Consider the following 20,822-nt stretch of genomic DNA (forward strand, 5'->3'; position numbering starts at 1 on the left):
ACACTTATGTTCAGGCAACTCAGCAAGCCCAGGGGAGCCTGAAAAGCTGTGCAGGGGGTCAGTGGAAGTATCTATCTGCTTTCGAATAAGCTGAACAGCTCTCTGGGTTTCATCAACTGAATTAACTGTGTCTCTTCACTTAAGAATGGGAGTTTAAACACCAGGTTCATATGCAGACAGCTTAATGCAGATATATCAATCTGTAAATCCTAATATGCAAGCTGTATCCCATCTTTGCTGCATTTAGCTAAAAATGCAAGAGCCCCAGTAAAGCTATTTAGTATTTACTATTGCAAGCTGGATAATTTTAGTTGTATGCACAGAACTGTCAGCTGGAAACAGGCTTCATTCATCTCCTTCCTTCATTTTTTTTGCCTTCACCTTTATGTTCCTCTCTCCCAGCCTTTACTGCTTTTGTAGTTGAATTGTGTTGCTGTGTTTCAGCAACGTGGCAATAACTGCATTGCCCTCTCCAACAGAGGACAATTGTTTCCTCAGTGACAGCTGCCAAGTTGGTTTGATGCATCTCTTATTCCTATGACTGTGTCAAAAATTTGAATCTAAAAATGCTGAAATGTCTAATTGACAACAAAGAGAAGGCATTCTTAGACACAGGCTACTTTCACTGTTTTAAAACTAAATTACAGTGTATGACCTCAGGAGAAAAAGCTGTAGAGTAAACCCAGCAACTCCAGGGCTGGTGGGAAGGAAGGCAAACAGAATTTGCAGTGCAGTTTTAAGAACAGTATTTACATTCAGTTCAAACTTCCCTGAGCTTCTATGCAATGGCTGCTGGCTCTGCTTTAAAAGCAAAGCCCAGGGATGAACACACCATGTATTTTGTAAATAGGTTAAATGTCACACCACGGAACTTGTTACTTAGCGTGGCGCTTCACTCTTCCCACCAGATATAAGTAATAAATTCACTGGATCCAACCGGTCCAAAGGAGATTTAAAAGGTGATGCTCCTAACCAGACAACTAGGGAGGGGGAGCCACTTTTTACTACATAAACCTGGAGAAGATGTAATTTCTGATTAGATGTGTTTCATTAAAAATCTTTCCTTCACAGGTGATCTTTGACACTTATTCTTGCACTTGGTTCTAATTTCAAACAATGCACGTACTTCAAATTTATCTTCTTCTTTCCTTATTACAATCTTGAGCTTGCCTTCCAGCATTTCCTCCTAAGTGTTAAGCCTTCGGTTCAAACTTAGCAGGGCTAAGAGAATCATAGAATCATACATAGAATGGGTTGGGTTGGAAGGGACCTTAAACCCACCTAGTTCCAAGCCCCCTTCCATGGGCACGGACACCTCCCACCAGCCCAGGCTGCCCCCAGCCCCATCCAGCCTGGCCTCAAACAGGGATGGGGCAGCCACAGCTTCACTGTGCAACCTCTTCCAGTGCCTCACCACCTTCACAGTAAAGAATTTCTTCCTTATATCTAACCTAAAGCTACCCCTTTCAGTTTAAAGCCGTTACTCCTTGTCCTATCACTACATTCCTGATAAAGAGCTCCTCCCCACCTTTCCTGCCGGCCCCCTTCAGGTACTGGCAGGCTGCTGTAAGGTCTCTGTGGAGCCTTCACTTCTCCCAGCTGAACAACCCCAATTCCCTCTGTCTTTGTGGCAGAGGTGCTTCAGACCTCTTGATCATCTTCTCAGCCTCCTCTGGACTTGCTCTAAACATGTTTTCAATGTTTCTAATGTTTTCCTTTTTTTCCTCAATCTCTTAGAGATGGTGGACATCACGTTACTGCTCCAATTCACACATGATCATTTTTGTCTAGGTAGTCCCAAAGCTTCAGTGTTAGATTTGAAGATATTTTTAGGAGAATATAAAGCAAGAGACTACCTATCCACATGGCAAACACATACACCAATGTGCCGGTCAACTTACACCGCCAGCAGTTTAGCATCCTTCTTTCAGCTTGCAACAACAGGACTTGCAGCAGACCTGCCCATTCAGACAGTGCCGTGAATTCCAGCAGTTTTGCATTTTGACAGCTGCACCAAGCTCTTCACATGTTTCCACTTGCTCCTTCTCTTCCAGCATACACAAGCTTTGTTTCAAGGACTGCAATGGTGCATTTCTTTTCTACCTACCATTGCTCGCCCCTGACTGAACCATCTTCTCTTACCCATTTGTCAGATTTTCAGACAATCATCTTGATATCTGGTCCTTATGTTTCACAGATGCTCCCCATGCACACCAACAGATATTTCATTGAAATTCTTCAAATTATTGTAGAAAGATTCTGACTCTGATCTGTACTAAAAATATCCTCCCTCCAAAAATCCATCATGCTGAGTGCTGAAACCATCACCAACATCCACAGCTGATACACTGGCTGATTTCATCATCTACTCATTCCTTCCCTGACACCCATTCTTTGTCTCATTAACAGACAAATTCCTTCCTTTGAAGGAAGATACCTTTTTCTCTGTGTTTGAGCAGGCTTTGATGTTATGAGGTCTTACTGCAGGATAGGAAACAGAGGTGCCATCATAAAACAAAGGCTGCTTAAAATAATAAATGGTCTCTGAGTTAGTATGGCAAAAGCAAAGCGGTAACACAACTTCCACAGATGGTAACCAAGAAGTAATTCCCAGATGCTCTTAGAACGCCCTTTTTTAACCAAACCGCAAGGCATTTACCCATTCAAACCAAAACACTTTCTAAAGCAAGACTTACTAACCTCTTATCTATATGCCATGGCTTCCCATCTGTAAAACATCTTCATATTGTTTTCAGAAACGTGGCCATGAGTTGTACAATGCTCACGCCTTGCAACGGGACCCATGTTCTTAGCCTGCATCTATGCTTTGAAATGTTCCGTCATGGTTATTCTTTGCTAGGATCTTTGTGAATTAGGAAGGCAGATGTGACAGGAATATTTCTTATTGTTAATAAAGTGAATACATGAGGGATTTTTTTTTTTCAATTCTAGAATCAAGCTTTGTTTAAACATTTCCTTGCAATCTTTGCAATCCAAATAATGTTGCAATCCAAATAATGTCTGGGGAAGAGAAAATGAAATTGTAATCGCCCAGTTTACTTTCAGTGCCCGAAGGGCTAGCAGCAGGAATAGTTGAAAGCAAATGGATGCACACATATGCGTGGAAAAGTATGCAAATGTATGCACACATTACAGATATACATAAATTTGTCGTGTTAATAACAGAGGATACAGAAATTGGTTCCTGTAATTCTGTAGAAAATTGTTTCATAAGGTAAAGGCATCTTCTGTGGGAAGGTGTTATCTGCTCCGCACTGCATGGCTTGAAATTTCCTCCCTGCACCAGTGCTGTTGGGGCTCCAGCAGCAGGAGCCCCAGTGTTGTGTCTCTAGGCCTGCAAAAGGAGCAGCAGGTGCCTTTTAAGCGCTGCATCTCACAGGTTTATTAGCCATAATAAATAGAGCACTGGTGACTGGTCTACACGGTTACGCTACAAATAGAGCTACGTTGGTGGTACCAACGATGGGGAATTATGGAAAGTAATCCAGTGTAGACACAGCACTTGATTAAGAGAGAATGAACCACCCATGTCTAAGCTGTTAGAAGCAAAGCTTAATTGATAACAACATCGTCTCTCTGTTCTGTGAATGAATAATCAAATTCCCTGGCAAAAGACTGCAAGCAAATTGGGCAAAAACACAGCTTATAGGGGATGCAGGTAATTTAGTTATTTTTCTTCTAGTGAGGGTTTCTCCTAATAGCACGCATGCAGCTGTCTACATGTTATCGTACCCAGAACTGACTGATCTAATCAAGACAATCTAAGAAAAGCCTTCTGAAATGAATGCCTGTTTAAGTGGTTATTCTTTCAGCTCTCGGCTGTCAGGGCTCCTCTGCAGAGGCAGCAAGAGAAAGGTCACAGCACAAGAGAGATCAGGAAGCATGTGCAGATATAAAGGTCCAGATTCACTATTATTTTTAGATGTCTGACAGACGGACACGCTAAGAAAAGAAAAATTACTCTGCGCACAGAACCTCTCCAGCTACAAACTGACATCCTGGAGAAAGAGCTTTGAGGAAACAAAGCTGTAATTCGGGCTCCCTAAGTTAAAGCAGGTGGGAATTTAATGGAAAAGCAAAAGGGGGCTCCCCCTATCCCTCCTCCCATTAACACTGCCAAATGCAGCATATCCGTTCCGGATTTCTGAATGTTCAACAGCCTGGCTGGAACGGTACAAATGTCCTTTGCATATGTGCAGCCTGTGCAGCATCTGGATGTGTCAGACCTATTGTGCATGCACCGCGGAGCCAACTTGCAGATGTGCAGTGGACCCAGCAAGTCCCCCATGTGTCAGGCTCCCTGTGCATTTGCTGGGTAGCATATGTGACAACACACTCCCTGGGATTTTCTTGTCCAAAATAGAAACCCTAAGAGTGCACTCCCACATCACCTGATGGAGTATCAACCACATGGCTGCACATTTTTCCCTTTTGGATTAGGATTATACCGATTCCTGAAAAGTAAGTGCTCTCCACTTCTAGCGTGATAGCATCCCAATAAGCACAACCAAAAGAACTCTGTTACACAGTTGTATGTACGTGCTTTTATGTAGGTATGTAGCCAATGCTTCTACTGCCTCCATTTAGCACTTAAATGGCTTTATATAATTAATTCGGTTAAAACCGAAATTCCAATTTAAATTTAATCATTTCCATTTTATGGAAAACTCAGGCGGAGGAAGATAACAGTGTCAGACAGAGGGAACATGACTTAGCGCAGCCCCGTGTAAGAGGAGAAACATGAGCAATGCAATCAGGTTGTGATGTAGATTTCCTCTAGAGTATAATAGCAAATTTGTTTGAAAATGAGAAGGGTATGGGTGTCTCAAAGGGATCAATTTCACAGGTTTGCCTTACCCTGACAGAACAGCAAATCCCACGGTCCTTCTAGCCAGCTTACACTGTGTCTGGGCTGCCTTGTGGGAGCATGGACAAGCACACAGCAAAGAGCCCATGTGTCCGCATGGCTGGCAAGAGAAAACCTGTTGTCTTGGGGGCCTGTGAACCCTCTGCAGCCTTCCTACAAACCCAGGGAGCAGGAACAGACCATCTGCATGCCACCAGCCACAGGACATCCCCAGAAGGCAAGATATGGCCTGGGTCATGCCTCGCCTGTCTGCACTGCGGATGTGTAGCCCCAAGGAAGTTCTTCCACCGGTCTGCTCTACCAGCCTGATGCCTGCTCCTACTTGATCTGCTTTTGAAGGGCCTGGATGCAAGCTGAGTTTCAGCAATGGTCTCTACTTGAAAACAGCACGGAATTAGGGGCGCTTAGACTTTTACAGCTTCCTCCTGATCCTGATGGGCTTGGACCCCTCCAGAGCTCTGTAAAAAGGCAGTGCCAGAAAGGGAATTAGAAACACGTGCCTTCCTGTGTTTCAGCAGCTTACTGTATGAAACCTCTTCCAAAGGCTCCATGGCATGGATGCTATACATTAACGTGTTCATGTTACTACAATTGGTGATTCCTTCTCCCTGTCACCCCGCTCTCAGGCAGACCTCAGTTGGTTACAACCTTCCAGACACGGCCGTCCTGCCTTGTCACGGGCAGCTCCTCGTCTACCTTATTGATGCAGGTGTCTACCAGAGGCTTCCAGTTGAGGCACACTTACAGACAGGTACGGACTGGAAAAGATGCATTCATGGTGCTCACCAAAACGAAAATAAAAGAGAGGCCGGTTTCCTGCCGTGCTGGCTGCTCTCTCTCTAGCGGCCGCTTCCCGGATGTCACAGACACCAATGTTGGCAGTGCGGAGCATTCTTCTGGCAGCTCCTTCACTGTGTTGCAGTCTACACCGTACTGCGGCAGCTCCATTCGCTGCTGTAACAAGTTGAAAAAAACTAATTAATTCACGTTTAGTTTTTTTACATTTGTTACAGCAACGAATGGAGCTGCTGCCCCCATGCAGTACAGCACACACGCACACGCACGCACAGACACTACAGGACACTCACGGAGCCAATGGGGTCAATGTTCCACTCTGCCAACGTTGGCGTTAGTAATGTTAGCAAAGGTGCAGCGAGAGGACTGGCTGTCCAAACAGAGGGGAACTGCCTTTGGATTTCCTTTAGTTTCTTGAGTGCAGTCACAGAATGCAAATCCCAGCCCTTCCCCGATGCCTTCGATCCCAGCAGAAGAGCTGTGCCCATTTCCATACTGTTTGAAAATCTCTCTAAAACTTCTCTTCCTCTTTAATAGCAAGATCTAAGACCAAAGCTTCTAAGTTCTTGCAGTTCCCCAGTAAAAATAGATTACAACAAAGAATCAAATGACTAATTTGGTCATCTGCGTGATTGCTCAGATATTAACAGAGGCTTATAAAAGGCAGCATCTGTGTGGCTATCCTAATTCTTCTTGGAAAGGATTCATCTCCCCCTTCCTGGTGAGCAGGGGCCTCAAGCCATTCAGGTGAGGAAGGTCTTAGAAGGAAAATACCAAATTGCACTGTTTCAGGTTTTGTCCAAGAGGTAACACAACAAAACAAACAAAAACTACAAAGACAGCAAAGACCAAGCACAAATAATATCCGCTTCTGGAAGAAAATACTTAAATACAGTTGAAGCTAATGTCTTTGGCCATCAGCTAAATGATTGAGCTTGATGGATGTGCAAGAAAACAGCAGACAATATTTCAAAATTCCTTTCCTCTCCATCCTATCATAATCTTCCTTCATTCATCGATGTCTCATATTCCCAGTGCAGGATTTCCTGGGAACTGGTAAACACTCACCTTATTTCTTCCCATCTTTAAAATAGCACTAGATCAGCTACATCCTTAGTCATGACCTCTTCAAATTATTGAATGGATCCCACTATTGGACTGATTTATGTAGCGCTCTCTGCTTGCCTTTACACTGGAAAGCTTTAGCATTGTACCAGAGACCTTGAAAAATAAACCTTGGAGGGTTGTCCTCCTTCTCTCTTTCATCATTACATGCATGATGAATCCTCAGCAGTTTGAGACAAGGCTACAGTTTGACCAAAAGACTATGAGCTCTCTGGACAAAGCTGTATTTTCTTCCGTGAAGGAAAAAAAGGTAAAACTAACTGTATAAACAAACAGTGGTACCAACCACACCACTGCATGGAGGATTACAAGGAGGTAACACTCTCCTAATAACACAGTTTATCTAAGTGTGTACCATGAGAACATACTGTGAAGACTACCGTATGTCTGAGAGTTTGGTCAGACTAACGAGTAACCAGAAATCTAATAATTACATCTCTGGGATTGTAGCTTTGTTGATTGGATTTGTTTCTTTCTGTTATGGCTCACAATGGTTATGAAACTTCACAGTCACCCTCAAATCAGACATTGCTACTTCAGAAAAAAAAAAAAAAAAAAGATGTGTCTGTAATACCCATTTCTTTTGTGGAATTTCCATCAGTGGAGAAGACCAAGTGAAATCCAAAGGCACCAAAATACCATTCTGCTATGGAGCTAGCTAATATGTATGTACCTGAAGAAGAGAACACAAGGCAGTACCTCTACACACAGATAGTTTAAATAGAAAACTATCAACACCATAAAGGATGAATTTTGTAAAAGAAAAAGTGAACTAGTTCCCAGGCTTACAGTAAAAACACGGCTCAAACACTGCCAAGTGCAAGTGGAGCCTCTATAAGGACAGTGAGTCTGCACAAGAGTGTGTGGCACACACCAGTGGGACCAACACAAAACAGAGGCCTACAGTTACACATAAAACCAAATACTCAGCTTCATGACTCTGTGCCTCTAAAGCATGAACTCTAAAGAGTTCTTTTCTTGTTTCTGATATAAACATATTGGAAATAATTTCAATGAAGCAATAAATTATTTGACATTCAATTTAGTCTGAAGATTTTCCTACACTTTTTGGGCAAGTGCATGCAACCCATCCCTGAATACAGAGACCAACTGTCTATGAAGGATCCGTTGCTTATTCACAATAGGACAAGCTGAAGTGCAGGGATGTTGTTGGTCTCTCTAGTGTCTTCAAAACAGAGATCTGGGTAGGAAACCCAGAAATGGAGGAAGGCACAAAGCTAAAAGGTCCTCTTCTTCCACTCTTACGTATACATCTCTTTAGAAAGCTTTACATGGCCTAGGTCTTAATGAGGTAGGACACCACATTTTCTTCTGTAGTTTTGCACTACTTCTAATAAATAATGCCTCTCTAATGAGCCTGGCCTGATGTTATTTTCCAGACATGACTGCCAAACCCACAGCAACGTATGTAAAAAATGTACACACACATCAAAGCAGACATATATGTACGTAAATATACATTAAATGGATGGAATAAGCTTTTTCTGCATAACAATGGCTTTGTTTCTGTCACATAAATTTCTTCAGAGATGCAGATTTTTAGTGTGGCAACTATCAGTATGCTTGACATCTTCATATATCGCAAGCACAGATAAACATACCAGGAGGTTGTGGCAGGTAGGCCCCAATTAATTTTGATCTCTTCTTTTCATATCCCTTCTGTGTGATGTCACCTGCCAAGAAAAGAACAGGAAAATCAATAAGACGTGGATAAAGTCAGAGTCTAGTTTCTTCATGGCTGCACCAACAGCTTAGCCACCACTGCACTGTTCGTCTGTCTTGACAATTATAACGCACAAATGAAAGCCCGGTATGATCGTTCTGCCCAGAAAAAAACTCATTTATGCCAGAACCCTTCTGACAAGTAAATACTCAGCCTTGATTTATTCCAGCACTGGAGTCCAGCAGCAGAGTTTTAAAACCATTTTGACATGCTGTCACACAAGCTTTGAAAAGCTACAATGACCTTCATTAGGTTAATAAACAATGGATTATATGGAGTGCGTGGGCCCATGGTGGCTGGCAAAACACATTGCTGATTAGCATTTTCTGTCATTAATGGGATTTTCCTAATCAAGCATGTAAGGCACACAAGATTTGAAACTGCTGCTCTATCATTTCTGCAGTATAAATGTTTAGCCCACTTCTAAGAAGCAATGAGAGCAACAGAAACATAACAAAACGAATCTACCACAGATCCACTAGAAAATGGTAGCATAAAGACTTTTGTCTGACTTGCCAACAGAACCTCTAAGAAACCTTGAAGGCAAATGCTTGAGTTTCTTACTTTCTATTAATATGACCCTTCACTGTGTTTGCAGTATCTTCAGGTAACTTTTTTTAAATGTAAGGATTAAAAAATATTTTTCTGTTAAAGTTTTCCAGAAGAAAGTGCTGGATAATTAGATAAATAGAACAAAACATACATTTTTAGTCTTACTAGAGTTCAGGAAAGGCCTGATCATTGGCTACAGTCCTGGCTCTGGAGCTCAAGACCCGTAGCTAGCAGTTAAAATACATGTTCAAATGTAATTCAGATATCCAGATTCTTCTTTCCATGAGTGCACACACATATGTATAAATATTAAATTCAATACAATCTACTCTGGATGGTAAAAAAAATTAGACGGGTTTTAAAATTATGAGATTTTAAAAATAACAATGTGTTCCCTGCCCTTTCTGTGAGTGTATCTGTTTTTGTGAAACTTAACATGCAGTTAAAGTTACAGCACCAGACTTGTACATTTGTAAAGGATTTAGAGCTTAGGAGGAGAGAAACCATGAAAAGAAGTGGAGCTTTGGCAGTAACGTCCAGGCAGACACAGCACTGTGTGGTTGCTCAGGCTCTCCCATCCTGATGTTCAACCCTCCCCTAAGGAGACCATTGCTACGAGGACTGCATACTCCTTCCCATCCCAGCCACGCTGTTAAATGGATGCTAAATTAGCAAATGTATAGAGAAAGCTTTCTGTGGGTTGGCCTGAAGTTGCTAACTAAATCTAAACACCTTCAAACGGTAGCAGTTGTTCCTTGATGAAAGATCCCTTCTGGGGGATGGTTCCAATGCGCAAGAAGGAGGCAAGACTCTCCCAGCCTCTCCGCCGGTGTCCTGAGCCAACCTCTCACCCCTCATCAACAAACAGCGCTTAAAATAACACCAACCCTGTTCGCTACCATATCTCAAACTGCTCTGCAATACAAGTCAGCTAAAATATCTGTGCTTTTAAATGAGGAAAGTGAGAGTGAAGCACCTCAGATGATAACTGTCCCATATTTACCCAAAGAAGAAGTGGTAGACTTGGCAAGAGGACCTATGTTTTCAAAGTTCAAACCCACTGTCTCTTTAAGCACAATTTTTCCCTTCTTGAACATTTCTGGCATATGTTCTAACCAGTGAAACAAGCTCCCCCTCCATTATAATCTCCAGCTTCTCACAAAACAGACAGTAACTATAGATACCACTTCATTAAAATGTTGTCATTAAAAATGTGTTTATTTCTATCTCAAAATTATAAAATATGAACAATTTTTTCTTTTCAAGTTTTGCTAAACAAATTACCATTCATTTCCTGTGCTCATCAATACCAAATGCTTATGTATTTCAGGCACATTTTAATTTGAATAAAAACCTGTTATTATTATTTTATGATTGCTTTTAAAGGAGCAGAGATACCCTAAGGAGAATTACAGCTCCGGTTCAGTATGTACGGGTTGGCAATGCCATTTTAAACACAAAACTATTAGCAATAGGTGCTCGACTATTGCTTAGTCTTCCACACGCGTGGTAGTACATACACATGCAAATCGATACCTTTCTATAATCGTGAGCATCATTGCCCTGGCAACCAAAGCTAAAAAAACATGTGAAAGCAAAATACAAAATCAAGACAGAAGGAAGTCTACTGCATCGTATAGTCTGGGGCAGTACACAAAACCACTTTATCAAGATTGCACTTTGTATTTTTTAGGTAGACTGACTGTACACAGTAACTGATTAACCATTAAAATATTATTAATATATGTATAAAACTAATGAGCTTCACAGCTATCTTGAATTCACTGTGAAAGCTCTTCATGTATACTGAATCACCAGAAGTTAACTAAGCTTAAATTGTGGTCTTAGAAATTGTTATTCACCCAGTTTTCTATACAGAGTATTAGCACCCTTGGTCTACATCTTCCATTCCTTTGCAAATTTATGCAATAATTTTACCTCTGTCATATGAGAAGTATTGCCCTTTTTAGTTAGGCTCACCAAGCTCAGGTTCTTCAGCAGTATCATATCATGAATTCAGGCTTCATTCTTGGAGAATTTGAACGGGATTACATGGACTAGAGTTCCTTGCCATAATAATACAAGATGTACAATATCCTTCTCTTTTTAATGAACTCTTCTTCTCTCACAAGGCCAGCGGCCCCTCAGGACTTTCCTTTATGTTTTCAAAATCTTCCTCCAAAGAAATAAATAAGGCAACAGCACCTCATCCCCAATGTCTTTACAGTCCTCCCATGAGCAGGCAGTACCTGTAGCTTGTTTTATTTACCACAGGAACAAACTCTTCAGAGGCCTGTAGCCCTCCTCGTTACACCAGCACTCTCTAGCATGCTTCTCATGGCACCTTCACCTGCACGTGCGTGGCATCTCCAAGCCATGTGGCAGTGCCCAACAGAACATCGTGGAGAGGCACACCAGTAGTATGAGCAGGAGACGAGACCGGCAGCAGGTTGAAAGGAAAAGGCCAGGTCAGGGATGGAGGGAGGATGAGAAGACTTCAGCATTAAGGAAGTGCAGGAGCTGAAGGAGCATGTGGCTGCAGGGAGCTCTGGGGATGGCTCTCCCTGGGACAAGAAAGCCCCATAAAGTCTGGAAATTTAGCAGCTGCCTTCAGCCCTCTGCTCTGCCTGCCTCCTTCCTTGGCTTTTGTCTCCCTTCAGGCCCTGGCTTTGTTCCCGAATCCCCTGCCCTGCTCTGCTTCTTCTCAGCTCCATCCAACAGCCTGTCCCTGGGCCCTCTCTCCTACTCGCTGCCTTCCTCCCAGGCTGCGTTCACCTCAGTGCACCCAAGGCCTTTGGCCTCCTGTTCACATCAGCATTTTCCAGGTTCGTCCTCAGGACATGCTGCTCTCCTCCTCCTCACCTGCACTGGTGATTTGTCAGGTTTCTGCCATAGGAGGGGCACAGACCCTGGGGCAGGAGCAGGAGAGGAGCACAAGCCTGGGAGGAGGCTGCTGGGGCAGGCCTGAGCTCCTCACCAGTAACCAGCTAGTACATTTTTTACCCAGATTTTTTTTTCCTATCCATATTTCAAAGTGACTGCCAGGGACTACTGAACAACAGGCACGCAGCACACCGACTCCCCTTCCACAGAACGAGTTCATTTGTTATTTCAAATCCTGCAGACTCTTTTCAGGCACAATGGGAAAAACGCCAGCTTTGAAAGGCACAAATGGAAGGCCGGTCGGCCCGCCAAGGAAGATTGCCTGGTTGAGCTGAATACAGGACCAAGGCTTTGTCACTCCATAATCCTATTCCCACCTCTTTATTTGTGGTTTGTGCCCCAGCACAAATTGCAGATGGCAATGCTCTCCTACGCAGGCACTCACAACAAACAAGTATTTCGTAGCTATATTTAGCAAAGTTGTGCTCTGTTGTAAGTTCACTCGACTATGCTCCCAACAGTTACTGTTTGCGTGATACCCTCCATTTTCTTGGGAAATTTACGATATTTACTCTTTCCTTTGACAGTGTTAGATTTCTGCCCTTTACAAAGATGACCAGGCACAGCTGGGGGAGGCGGGTCAGCGGATGGTAAGGACCGCACACGGTCATCACCGGCGAGGAAGGAGCTTCGGGCAGCAGGGAGACACTTAGGGTATTCCACACTGCACAAGGCGTGATGAGGAGTAAGACGTGCACATAAATATTGAAGACATTCCCATTATCCTGTCCCCCTTCCTGGCTCCTCAGTGAGACGGCTGCCTCCGTTCACACGGCAAGGCCTACACTATAGACTGGTCATGGAATTACAGCATAAAATGGAAATAATAAAAAAGTGCATTTTAGATAATCAGCAAATATTGACTTTTTAGTATTTGCAGGGAAAGAGTAATAAAACATAAATACTTCTGTGAGAAAAAATATCTCTATATTAACACCCTTCTTTAAAGTTTTTAAATGTTAAAAGCTGAAAACAGCTTGAAACACTCTCAACATCGACAAATAAGATGCTATAATACTTCCGAGAAAGTGGACTGCCTGAAGTAAATAGTATAGATATATACTACTAGATATGGTATAAAAGTTTCCTTTTCAATTGAAATGTTTATTAGTTTATCTGTTGTCACTTCTTGAACACAAACATGTCCAATCTTGATGGACTGTTACCAGGATATATGAAGTAAATTTATTCAAGCAAAAGATAATTGCATTATACAGATTCTTTAAAAAAAAATAATAATAAAATAAAATAAATATATAAATATCACCTAAACCTTTCCTTTTTCCAGAAAGTTGCCAGTACTTATTACCATACTCAGTCTTTTTGGACGTAGCACAGGTGAAAAGCAAATGATAAAAACAGGAACCACAATCACCTTGTTTAGTGCAGTGAACACTCAATTTAATGTTCAGTGATCTCAAAGCCTGACTGATGCTGATGGTTTGCACTACACACGCATGTTTTGAAATGAAATTTCAGACTGAGACTTTGAATTACTTTCAGGCACTTATGAAAAATCTGCCACAGGAAATAACGCAATCAATAATGCCTCTCAAATGCACCGACTGAAACAGGTCGCTGGTGAGTGCCTTTCCTGAGCCCATGATTTTCTGCCCTCTAAAGATTCAATTTTCTGTAAGACTTGTTTATTGCTGATGACTCAAGTTCAGTGTCAGCAACTTGGCAAGAGGGATTTGAATGAAACAAAGCTCCTCATAAAGAGAACTGTGACTCATTTACTTCTCCCACTCATGATGCAGACAGTCTCCCTGTCTGGTCTCCCAAAAATATGCCCAGAGACAACGGATTTCATTTTGGATGGTGGAAGTATAGAGATATAAAAACTGCACAAATCTATTTCATGCAACTTGTACATGAACACAAAAACACGTACGTCAGAAGCTGTTTTCTTCTCCAATATCTTTTTTAAATGATGTTCAACCTCATTCACAGCTTAAAGAACTATGGGGAAAAACCATCAATCTATGGCACTGGTCAGGTAAATTAATGGCATTTGCACGTTTTCTTTGCAAGCAGTATTATAAATTGCACTCCTGCTCAAATGCCTTTAAGGGGAATACACCCTAGCTTAAAGGTTTCAGTGATAATTTCACCCATATCTAGCTGAATTCTCTCCTTCCCCAAGGATACATTTTGTTCCTGCATGTTGCAAGCAAAGCAGAAAATGGCTGAATTTCAATGACAGATAAGGAAGGGTGTCTCATGTACTTTATAGCTTATGTTTTCTGAAGTGGCTTCCAATTCAGGAAAAGATGTTTAAACAGATTACTCTATTAACAGACAAAATAAACTACATTAGCACTGCTAAAATAACACAGATACAAGGTCTTTTCAATTTCAAAAGTATTCCTGTTCAAAATAAATACTTTCTTCCCATTCTGTGGATATACAAATTAAATATCTGCCATATAATCTATCCAGTCTTAGTTTTAATTTGAATTCTACATTATTAAACAAGCAAGACAGTAGCAAATCATTGTACATAGAACACATTTTTTTTAGCATGTCCACCTTGAAACCCCAAAGATCCCTTAATCACCTTCCCCACTTACTTTCTGGTCTCAAAGTCTTCAGCACATTTTTCCAATACCCAAAACACGCCTGGATTTCAGAAGAAAGAAAAAACCACCACCACCACCACCAAAAAAAAAAAAAAAGCTCCAAAAAAGAACCCCTAAAAAAACATTTCAATCCAACGAAAACAACCCTGCTGGATTTTTTTCACTCCAACCCTCTGCTCTTCTGACAACCCGGCCGCAAGCAGAGATTGCCAGCGGCATGGCGCGCCGCCAGCGACCTGGAGGCCTCGCTGGAGACCCCGTCTCTTCGGAGGCCACGAGTGTGTGGTCCCCAGCCTCCGCCGGGCTCCCCAAGAATGGCATATTTGTGCAGCGCGACTTTTATGGCCTGGATTATTGTAAAGTAAACAGAGACCGGTCTAACAGTGAAGGTTTCCATTCTCAGTGTCAGAGTTTATTTCATTATTTAAAGCTTTAACGAACACTTTATATAATGAAAGCAATCCTTGCCATTTTTGGAATTTTATGGCTGTTGGGACCCTTCATAATGTTGTTTTCCTTCCTTTATTGCTTTATAAGGCTTATAGGGCACCCTTGAAGTGTATATCCTTTTTGCAGCTGCTGGAAGCTCATCTTTCATCTCTCCACTCGCTTTCCTGTTGCCTATGAGGCATTTGCCTGTTCTAGTTATTCTCCCTGTCTCTAACACAAACCTTGCAGAGTCAGATCTCGCTGAAGATGAAAATAAAATACAATTCGGAAAAGTACGCCTAAGGAAACATTCCTGATAAATGTTATTTAATAGACAGGCTTTATATTTCAAGTTAGAAATGTTCCCCGAAGAAAGATAATTACAGCAGTAATTCCACTTATCATTATTTAGAATTTACAGTTCAGAGAGAATCAGCCATTTCCATACCGAGTGCGCGGCACTGTGCTGCGTGCTTCACAAATCTCTGTCCTGATTCTTTCCCAGCCCTGAAAATGTCTTGGGGGAAAAAAATACACAAGAGGAGGAGGAGAAGGAGGAATACTGAAGGAGGAACACATAATAGCTCTATGAAAAAAAATGGAAAATACATTATCTGAACCAGTCTGCAAGTATACCTCCTCCTCTGTTCAGATGAATACAGCCAGGCTTTCCAAGAGGGAAAACCTGCAATATCGAAGTAAAATCTTATAATTTATTAATAACTAAATTTCTTTTTTTGCTACATCTCTAGGAAGCAGCCTGTGAAAATAACCCTCCCGCTTATGACCTTATATTTGTAACTCTTTATTTGTTTCATTACTTTGACCATTCCTATGGTTAACCAAGAAGTCCACATGGATTTATCTTTGGAAGAGAATGCAAATCTTCTAAAAATCAACAGATTTCTAAACCTGTCATCCACAAATTTGCTGCCAGTATTTTAATGCAACAAAGTATGACTGCACAGCTCTTCTGAATATGCTGGGGGAAAAAAATAATATATATATATATATATATATATATGTATGTATGTATGTATATATTACCTGATATATTACAACTTTCTCCTTTCTGATTTGGGTTGACCATATAGCTTTTGCACTTGAGATGAGTTATGCTAACGAATAACAGAAGTATTTCAGCACAAACCAACATCATTTTATTTTATCCTACCGAGGGTTAAAGACATTATGTTGATTTAAAAATAGGTATTTACAGCAGTTGTACTATCGTATTAGTATGCCAAAATGTCCAAATCTCTTCCCACAGTTTCTGTAATTATAGAACCTCTTCTGGGCAAAAAAAACCCTTCATGCAAATACAAATTTCCACGTACTTTGACAGCTGGACGCAAATGCAGAAATGCACAGATTTCTTAACTACCACTGGGAAACTGAAGTAGGAATAATCCTTTTCTAACTATTAGAAGACCGCTAATGGTTGTGGAAGAAAATTGAGGAGTTGTAAGTAGTTGTGAGCAGGGACTTGAATTACCATAACGAGTGACCATAACAGCTTGAAAAATGCATCACTGGGGACATCATCAAGCTCAAAAGTCTGGTCTACTATTTCAGCATACCATGTTTTGTTTTATGACACAACGTGATTTTGAAGAATTAAAAGAAGCTATCATTTATAAAGCAAAAACAAATGTTTCCACTTTTTTTTTTTTTTTTTTTTCTGTTGAAAAGCTCCAAAAGCGCAAGTATAATAATGTGAACTGTGTTACATGGTGTTCTAGAAAACCTCCCTAGATCTACAAGGTCCAGCTAGCAACTCACCTAATAACCCAATCCACACCCATTTTACCTCAATTCCAACCACGAGTTATGTTGTTTTGCCAGTCACCAATAACTTTTTTTTTTCAAGTTTCCAAGCAAGAGTAGACCAACTTTGATTTCTTAGAAGAAAAAAAAAAAAAAAATACAGAAACACATTAATTTTCAAAGAATAAAAAAACCTGAGAGACCTCCTCAGACACTCAGTCCAACATCCTGCTATGCAAGAACAGCAGAGATCAAAGTCAGCAGCCTTGTTCTGAGTGGAGAGCACTCTAGTAACAACATTAAACAGTCGCTTACATCTTCTCTTTTGGTCTCAGCAGATTTTTAACTATTCTGGGCAAAACAAAACGGCCTTATTTAGAGATTTAAGTCCCCTTCTCAGAGTGCCCTCTGAGACACAGTTATCTAAGGATTTACTTAAAGGGTGAGATGTTGGTTCAAATCTCCTCTGGAGGAGGAAGCAAGTTTAGTTTTATGTGCTTTAACATCTAGAATAATAAATAAAGGCATTTGCCTCAGTGCTATTTTGTGAGACAGGCTGGAAATAGTCCAAAGTATAGAGTAAGTCATCTAAATTTCCCCAAACCACACTTCTTTCTAAAGCATTTCTTCTTGGCTTATGTTCTTGCTAAGATGTCTGTGAGGGACCTAGATGTTATTTTACTTGGGAACATGGGTTTCACCCAGCAGCACAGCACATACAATTAGATGGTGCAGGAATTAACATTCAGGTCGATGTTCTAGATCTAATCAGTATTTTCTGGACCCACATCCTACAGTCCAAAGAACCCAGGACAGTTATAAATTTGTGTTACTCTTCTAAGCTATGCAGCTTAGAAGTAATTTGGATATTACTGCTAGACAAAGAAATTTCAGAAATTTCTGAACTGTAGAGATGCAGCACATGCATATTTATGCTCACTTTTCTGGGAAATTAGTTTATAATTTTGTTCCTCAGAACTTCACTTTAGCACAGCATTAGACACCAGCAGAATTATTACTTCTGTCCCAGTGCTGGTCAGTGAGAGACTGCTGGCAGGGGAGGCTGCAGGAGGAATACATGGGGTAAAGCAACGCCTTCACTGAAGAAGCATAGTGGAGGGATGGATTGTTATTCATAAACCTCTTTCCTTGCTCTCACTTGAGGAACTGCTGACCTCCCATTTTTCTAACCTGATCCTTCAGAAGGTCTTAAAAGGTGTCAGACAGGCACAGGGAAACTTCAGGGTCACTGAGCCCAGTCCCCTGTATTGCAGGAGAGCACGTCAAACCCTCTCATAAAATAATTTAGCTCCATCTGGAAATCACCCTTCAGCTGGACTCCTACTTTTTCTTCCAGTCCGTTATAGCATCTTCTTTACCTTTTTTGTATTTCACTGGAATATCACTGGAATCCTCCTCCCTCCCCAAGTATTTTTGCTTTTAGTATTTCAGCACCGATATACCTAGTTGCCTCCTTAAGCAAATTAAACTACGTTTTTCCTCCACTCTGGACAGTTATCATCTCCCTACACACTAGGGCAAACACCTCACTTTTGCATTGTGTTTAGCATCTTCTACACTATTCAGTTGGTTTCTGGCTTACCTAGGTTATTTAAAACCTTATTTCAATCCCTAAATGAGAGTTATTTCCTTTTTCCTTTGATCTTATCTATATGGGTAAAACTAACCTACAATTTGTTGCTTTATAAGACTAAATGTTTTTTAGAATTTTTCACTTTGGTCCAGTGTCTTCCTCACTCTATTAAGCTGAGTCTAAACTTTTTGATTTACTGCTAGGACCCTTTTTGGGTTTTGTAATTCATTCAGATAGGTCTGTAAGAATTATCTGGCTATCTATCCCATTGATTTGAGTGCAAGTAGTTTTTGCACCTCTAGTTTACAGAAAATTCAAAGCACTTGTACAAGCTGGATGATGATCTTTTGAAACTCCAAATCCCAACTATAACTCTACTTCAATTGTTTGACTATTATATTAAAATAATCAGGTAAAATGAGATCATTTTTTACAGCCATGAGTTCTTCATGACTTACCAAACGTTTATAAATAGCAGTATGTTCTGTTCATTCAATAGGTGCTATTGAAGTCTGCTGATGACCATATCAAAAAATATCTTTTGCTACCCTAATTAAAAAAAATTATTCACTGAACTGTTTCTAAAACTTAAAGGCTTCCATAAATGTATACCTCCTGGATTTTTTTTTCTTACTAGTCTGAGATCGCAGAATAACAGGAAGGTTGAGGTTGGAAGGGACCTCTGGATATCCAGCCTCCTGAGGGCTAGCCTTGGCAGTGAAGACTGAAGCACAGAAGGCATTCAGTATCTCTGCCTTCTCTTCATCCTCTTTTGCCAGGGCCCTTGACCCATTCAGTAGTGGGTCCCCATCTTCCTTAGTTTTCCTTTTGTTATTTGAAGAAGCCCTTCTTGTTATCCTCGACATCCCTAGCCAAATGTAATTCCAAATGGGCCTTGGCCTTCCTTGTCACATTTTTGCATATTCTGACAATGTCCCATTCATTCCAAGTGGCCTGCCCCTGCTTCCACCTCCTGTACACCCCCTGCTTATGTTTAAGTTTTGTCAGGAATTTATTGTTCATCCATGAAGGTCTCCTGTCCCCTTTGCTCATCTTCTTGCCCAGAGGGCTGCACCGTTCCTGAGCCTGGGAGGATTGATCCTCGAATCTTAATCAGCTCCCTTGGACATCCCTTCCTTTTAGGGCCCATTCCCATGAGATTCTTCAGAGAAGGCCCCTGAAGAGGCAAAAGTTAGCTCTCCTGAAGTCCAGGGTAGCAATCTTATTGCCTTGCTTCCTCCTCACAGGACACCGAACTCCACAATCTCATGGTCACTGTAGTCAAGGCTGCCCCCATCCTTCACATCTCCAGCCAGCCCTTCTTTGTTTGTCAGAGCAAGGTCCAGCAGGACACCTCTCCTTGCTGGCTCCTCCACTACCTGTGTCAGAAAGTTATCCTCCATGCTTTCTAGGATTGTTCGTGCCTTGCTGTGTTGTTCCTCCAGCAGATTTCAGGGTGGCTGAAGCCCCTCAGGAGAACCAGGCCCTGTGATTGGGAGGTTACTTCCAGCTGTCTGTAAACGCCTCAGCTACTTTCTCCTCATGATCAGGTGGCCTGCAGCAAGCACCCACAACAGTGTCACCCTCATGAGTCTGCCCTTTAAACCTTATCTGTAAGCTCTCAACCCACTCATCGCCCACCCTGAGGCAGAGCTCCAGATATTCCAGGTGTCCTCACACAAAGGGCAACTCCACCACTTCATCCTTCGGGCCCGTCTTTCCTAAAAAGCATGTAGCTGTTCATGACAACATCCCAGCCATGTCTCCGTAATTGCAATGAGATCAAAGCCCTGTGAGTGCACACAGACCTCTGATTCCTCCTGTTTCTTCCCCATGCTCCATGCACGGGTGTACAGGCACTTCACAGAGGTATGTGAGAGTGAGGAAACTGAATATTCACTGCAAATAATCTGCAATTCAAAGAAAACAGATTTTTATTTCAGATCTTGACCCATATCTAGGCCTTGTCACTAAGGGAGATGTATGTAGAATGAATTATAATAGAACAGAGCTATCTCCGATTATAAATATTAGAATTTACCTGTCCTAGTAATGTAGAGTAAATTATTTTTGTCTCTGGTCTTAAGAAATCAAAACAATTAATCCTTGTTTTACAACCTACAAATGCAATTTAGGCTGTAATATTAAAATACATATTGTTGATAGTTTATCTGATACAGCAGCCAGATATGTTAAAATGAAGAGCTATTTAAAGGCAGCTGCAATACTGCACTACGTGTTAATAAGGTACCCAGATCACTTCATATTTTCTGTGTAAGAAGTTACACTTGAAAGCTGCTGCATGAATTGAACCTAAGTAATAAAATTCCACTTTTAAAAGAAATAGCCTAAAATGTATTCGTGCCATTTTCCCACTGTGTTCCAAAAGGACCTCAAACAGCA

The 20,822-nt window shown here is 41.3% G+C and overlaps 1 protein-coding gene across 5 annotated transcripts in view; it reads right to left on the reverse strand.

The window, feature by feature from the left end:
* The window catches only part of DIP2C (disco interacting protein 2 homolog C), a 311,140-nt gene that overhangs the window by 137,946 nt on the left and 152,372 nt on the right, over positions 1 to 20,822 (reverse strand). For 3 of the 5 annotated variants that reach the window (XM_082752324.1, XM_082752325.1, XM_082752323.1), the window contains exons 2-3: positions 8,431 to 8,502; positions 5,675 to 5,842 (exon numbers count right to left, since the gene is read on the reverse strand). In XM_082752324.1, the coding sequence (XP_082608450.1) occupies positions 5,675 to 5,842; positions 8,431 to 8,502 (240 nt within the window). The remainder of the gene's footprint in view (positions 1 to 5,674; positions 5,843 to 8,430; positions 8,503 to 20,822) is intronic. The other 2 variants (XM_082752327.1, XM_082752326.1) reach the window with 1 other exon arrangement.

This window comes from Aythya marila (assembly GCF_965140915.1).
Source record: "Aythya marila genome assembly, chromosome: 2".
Lineage (NCBI taxonomy): Eukaryota > Metazoa > Chordata > Aves > Anseriformes > Anatidae > Aythya > Aythya marila.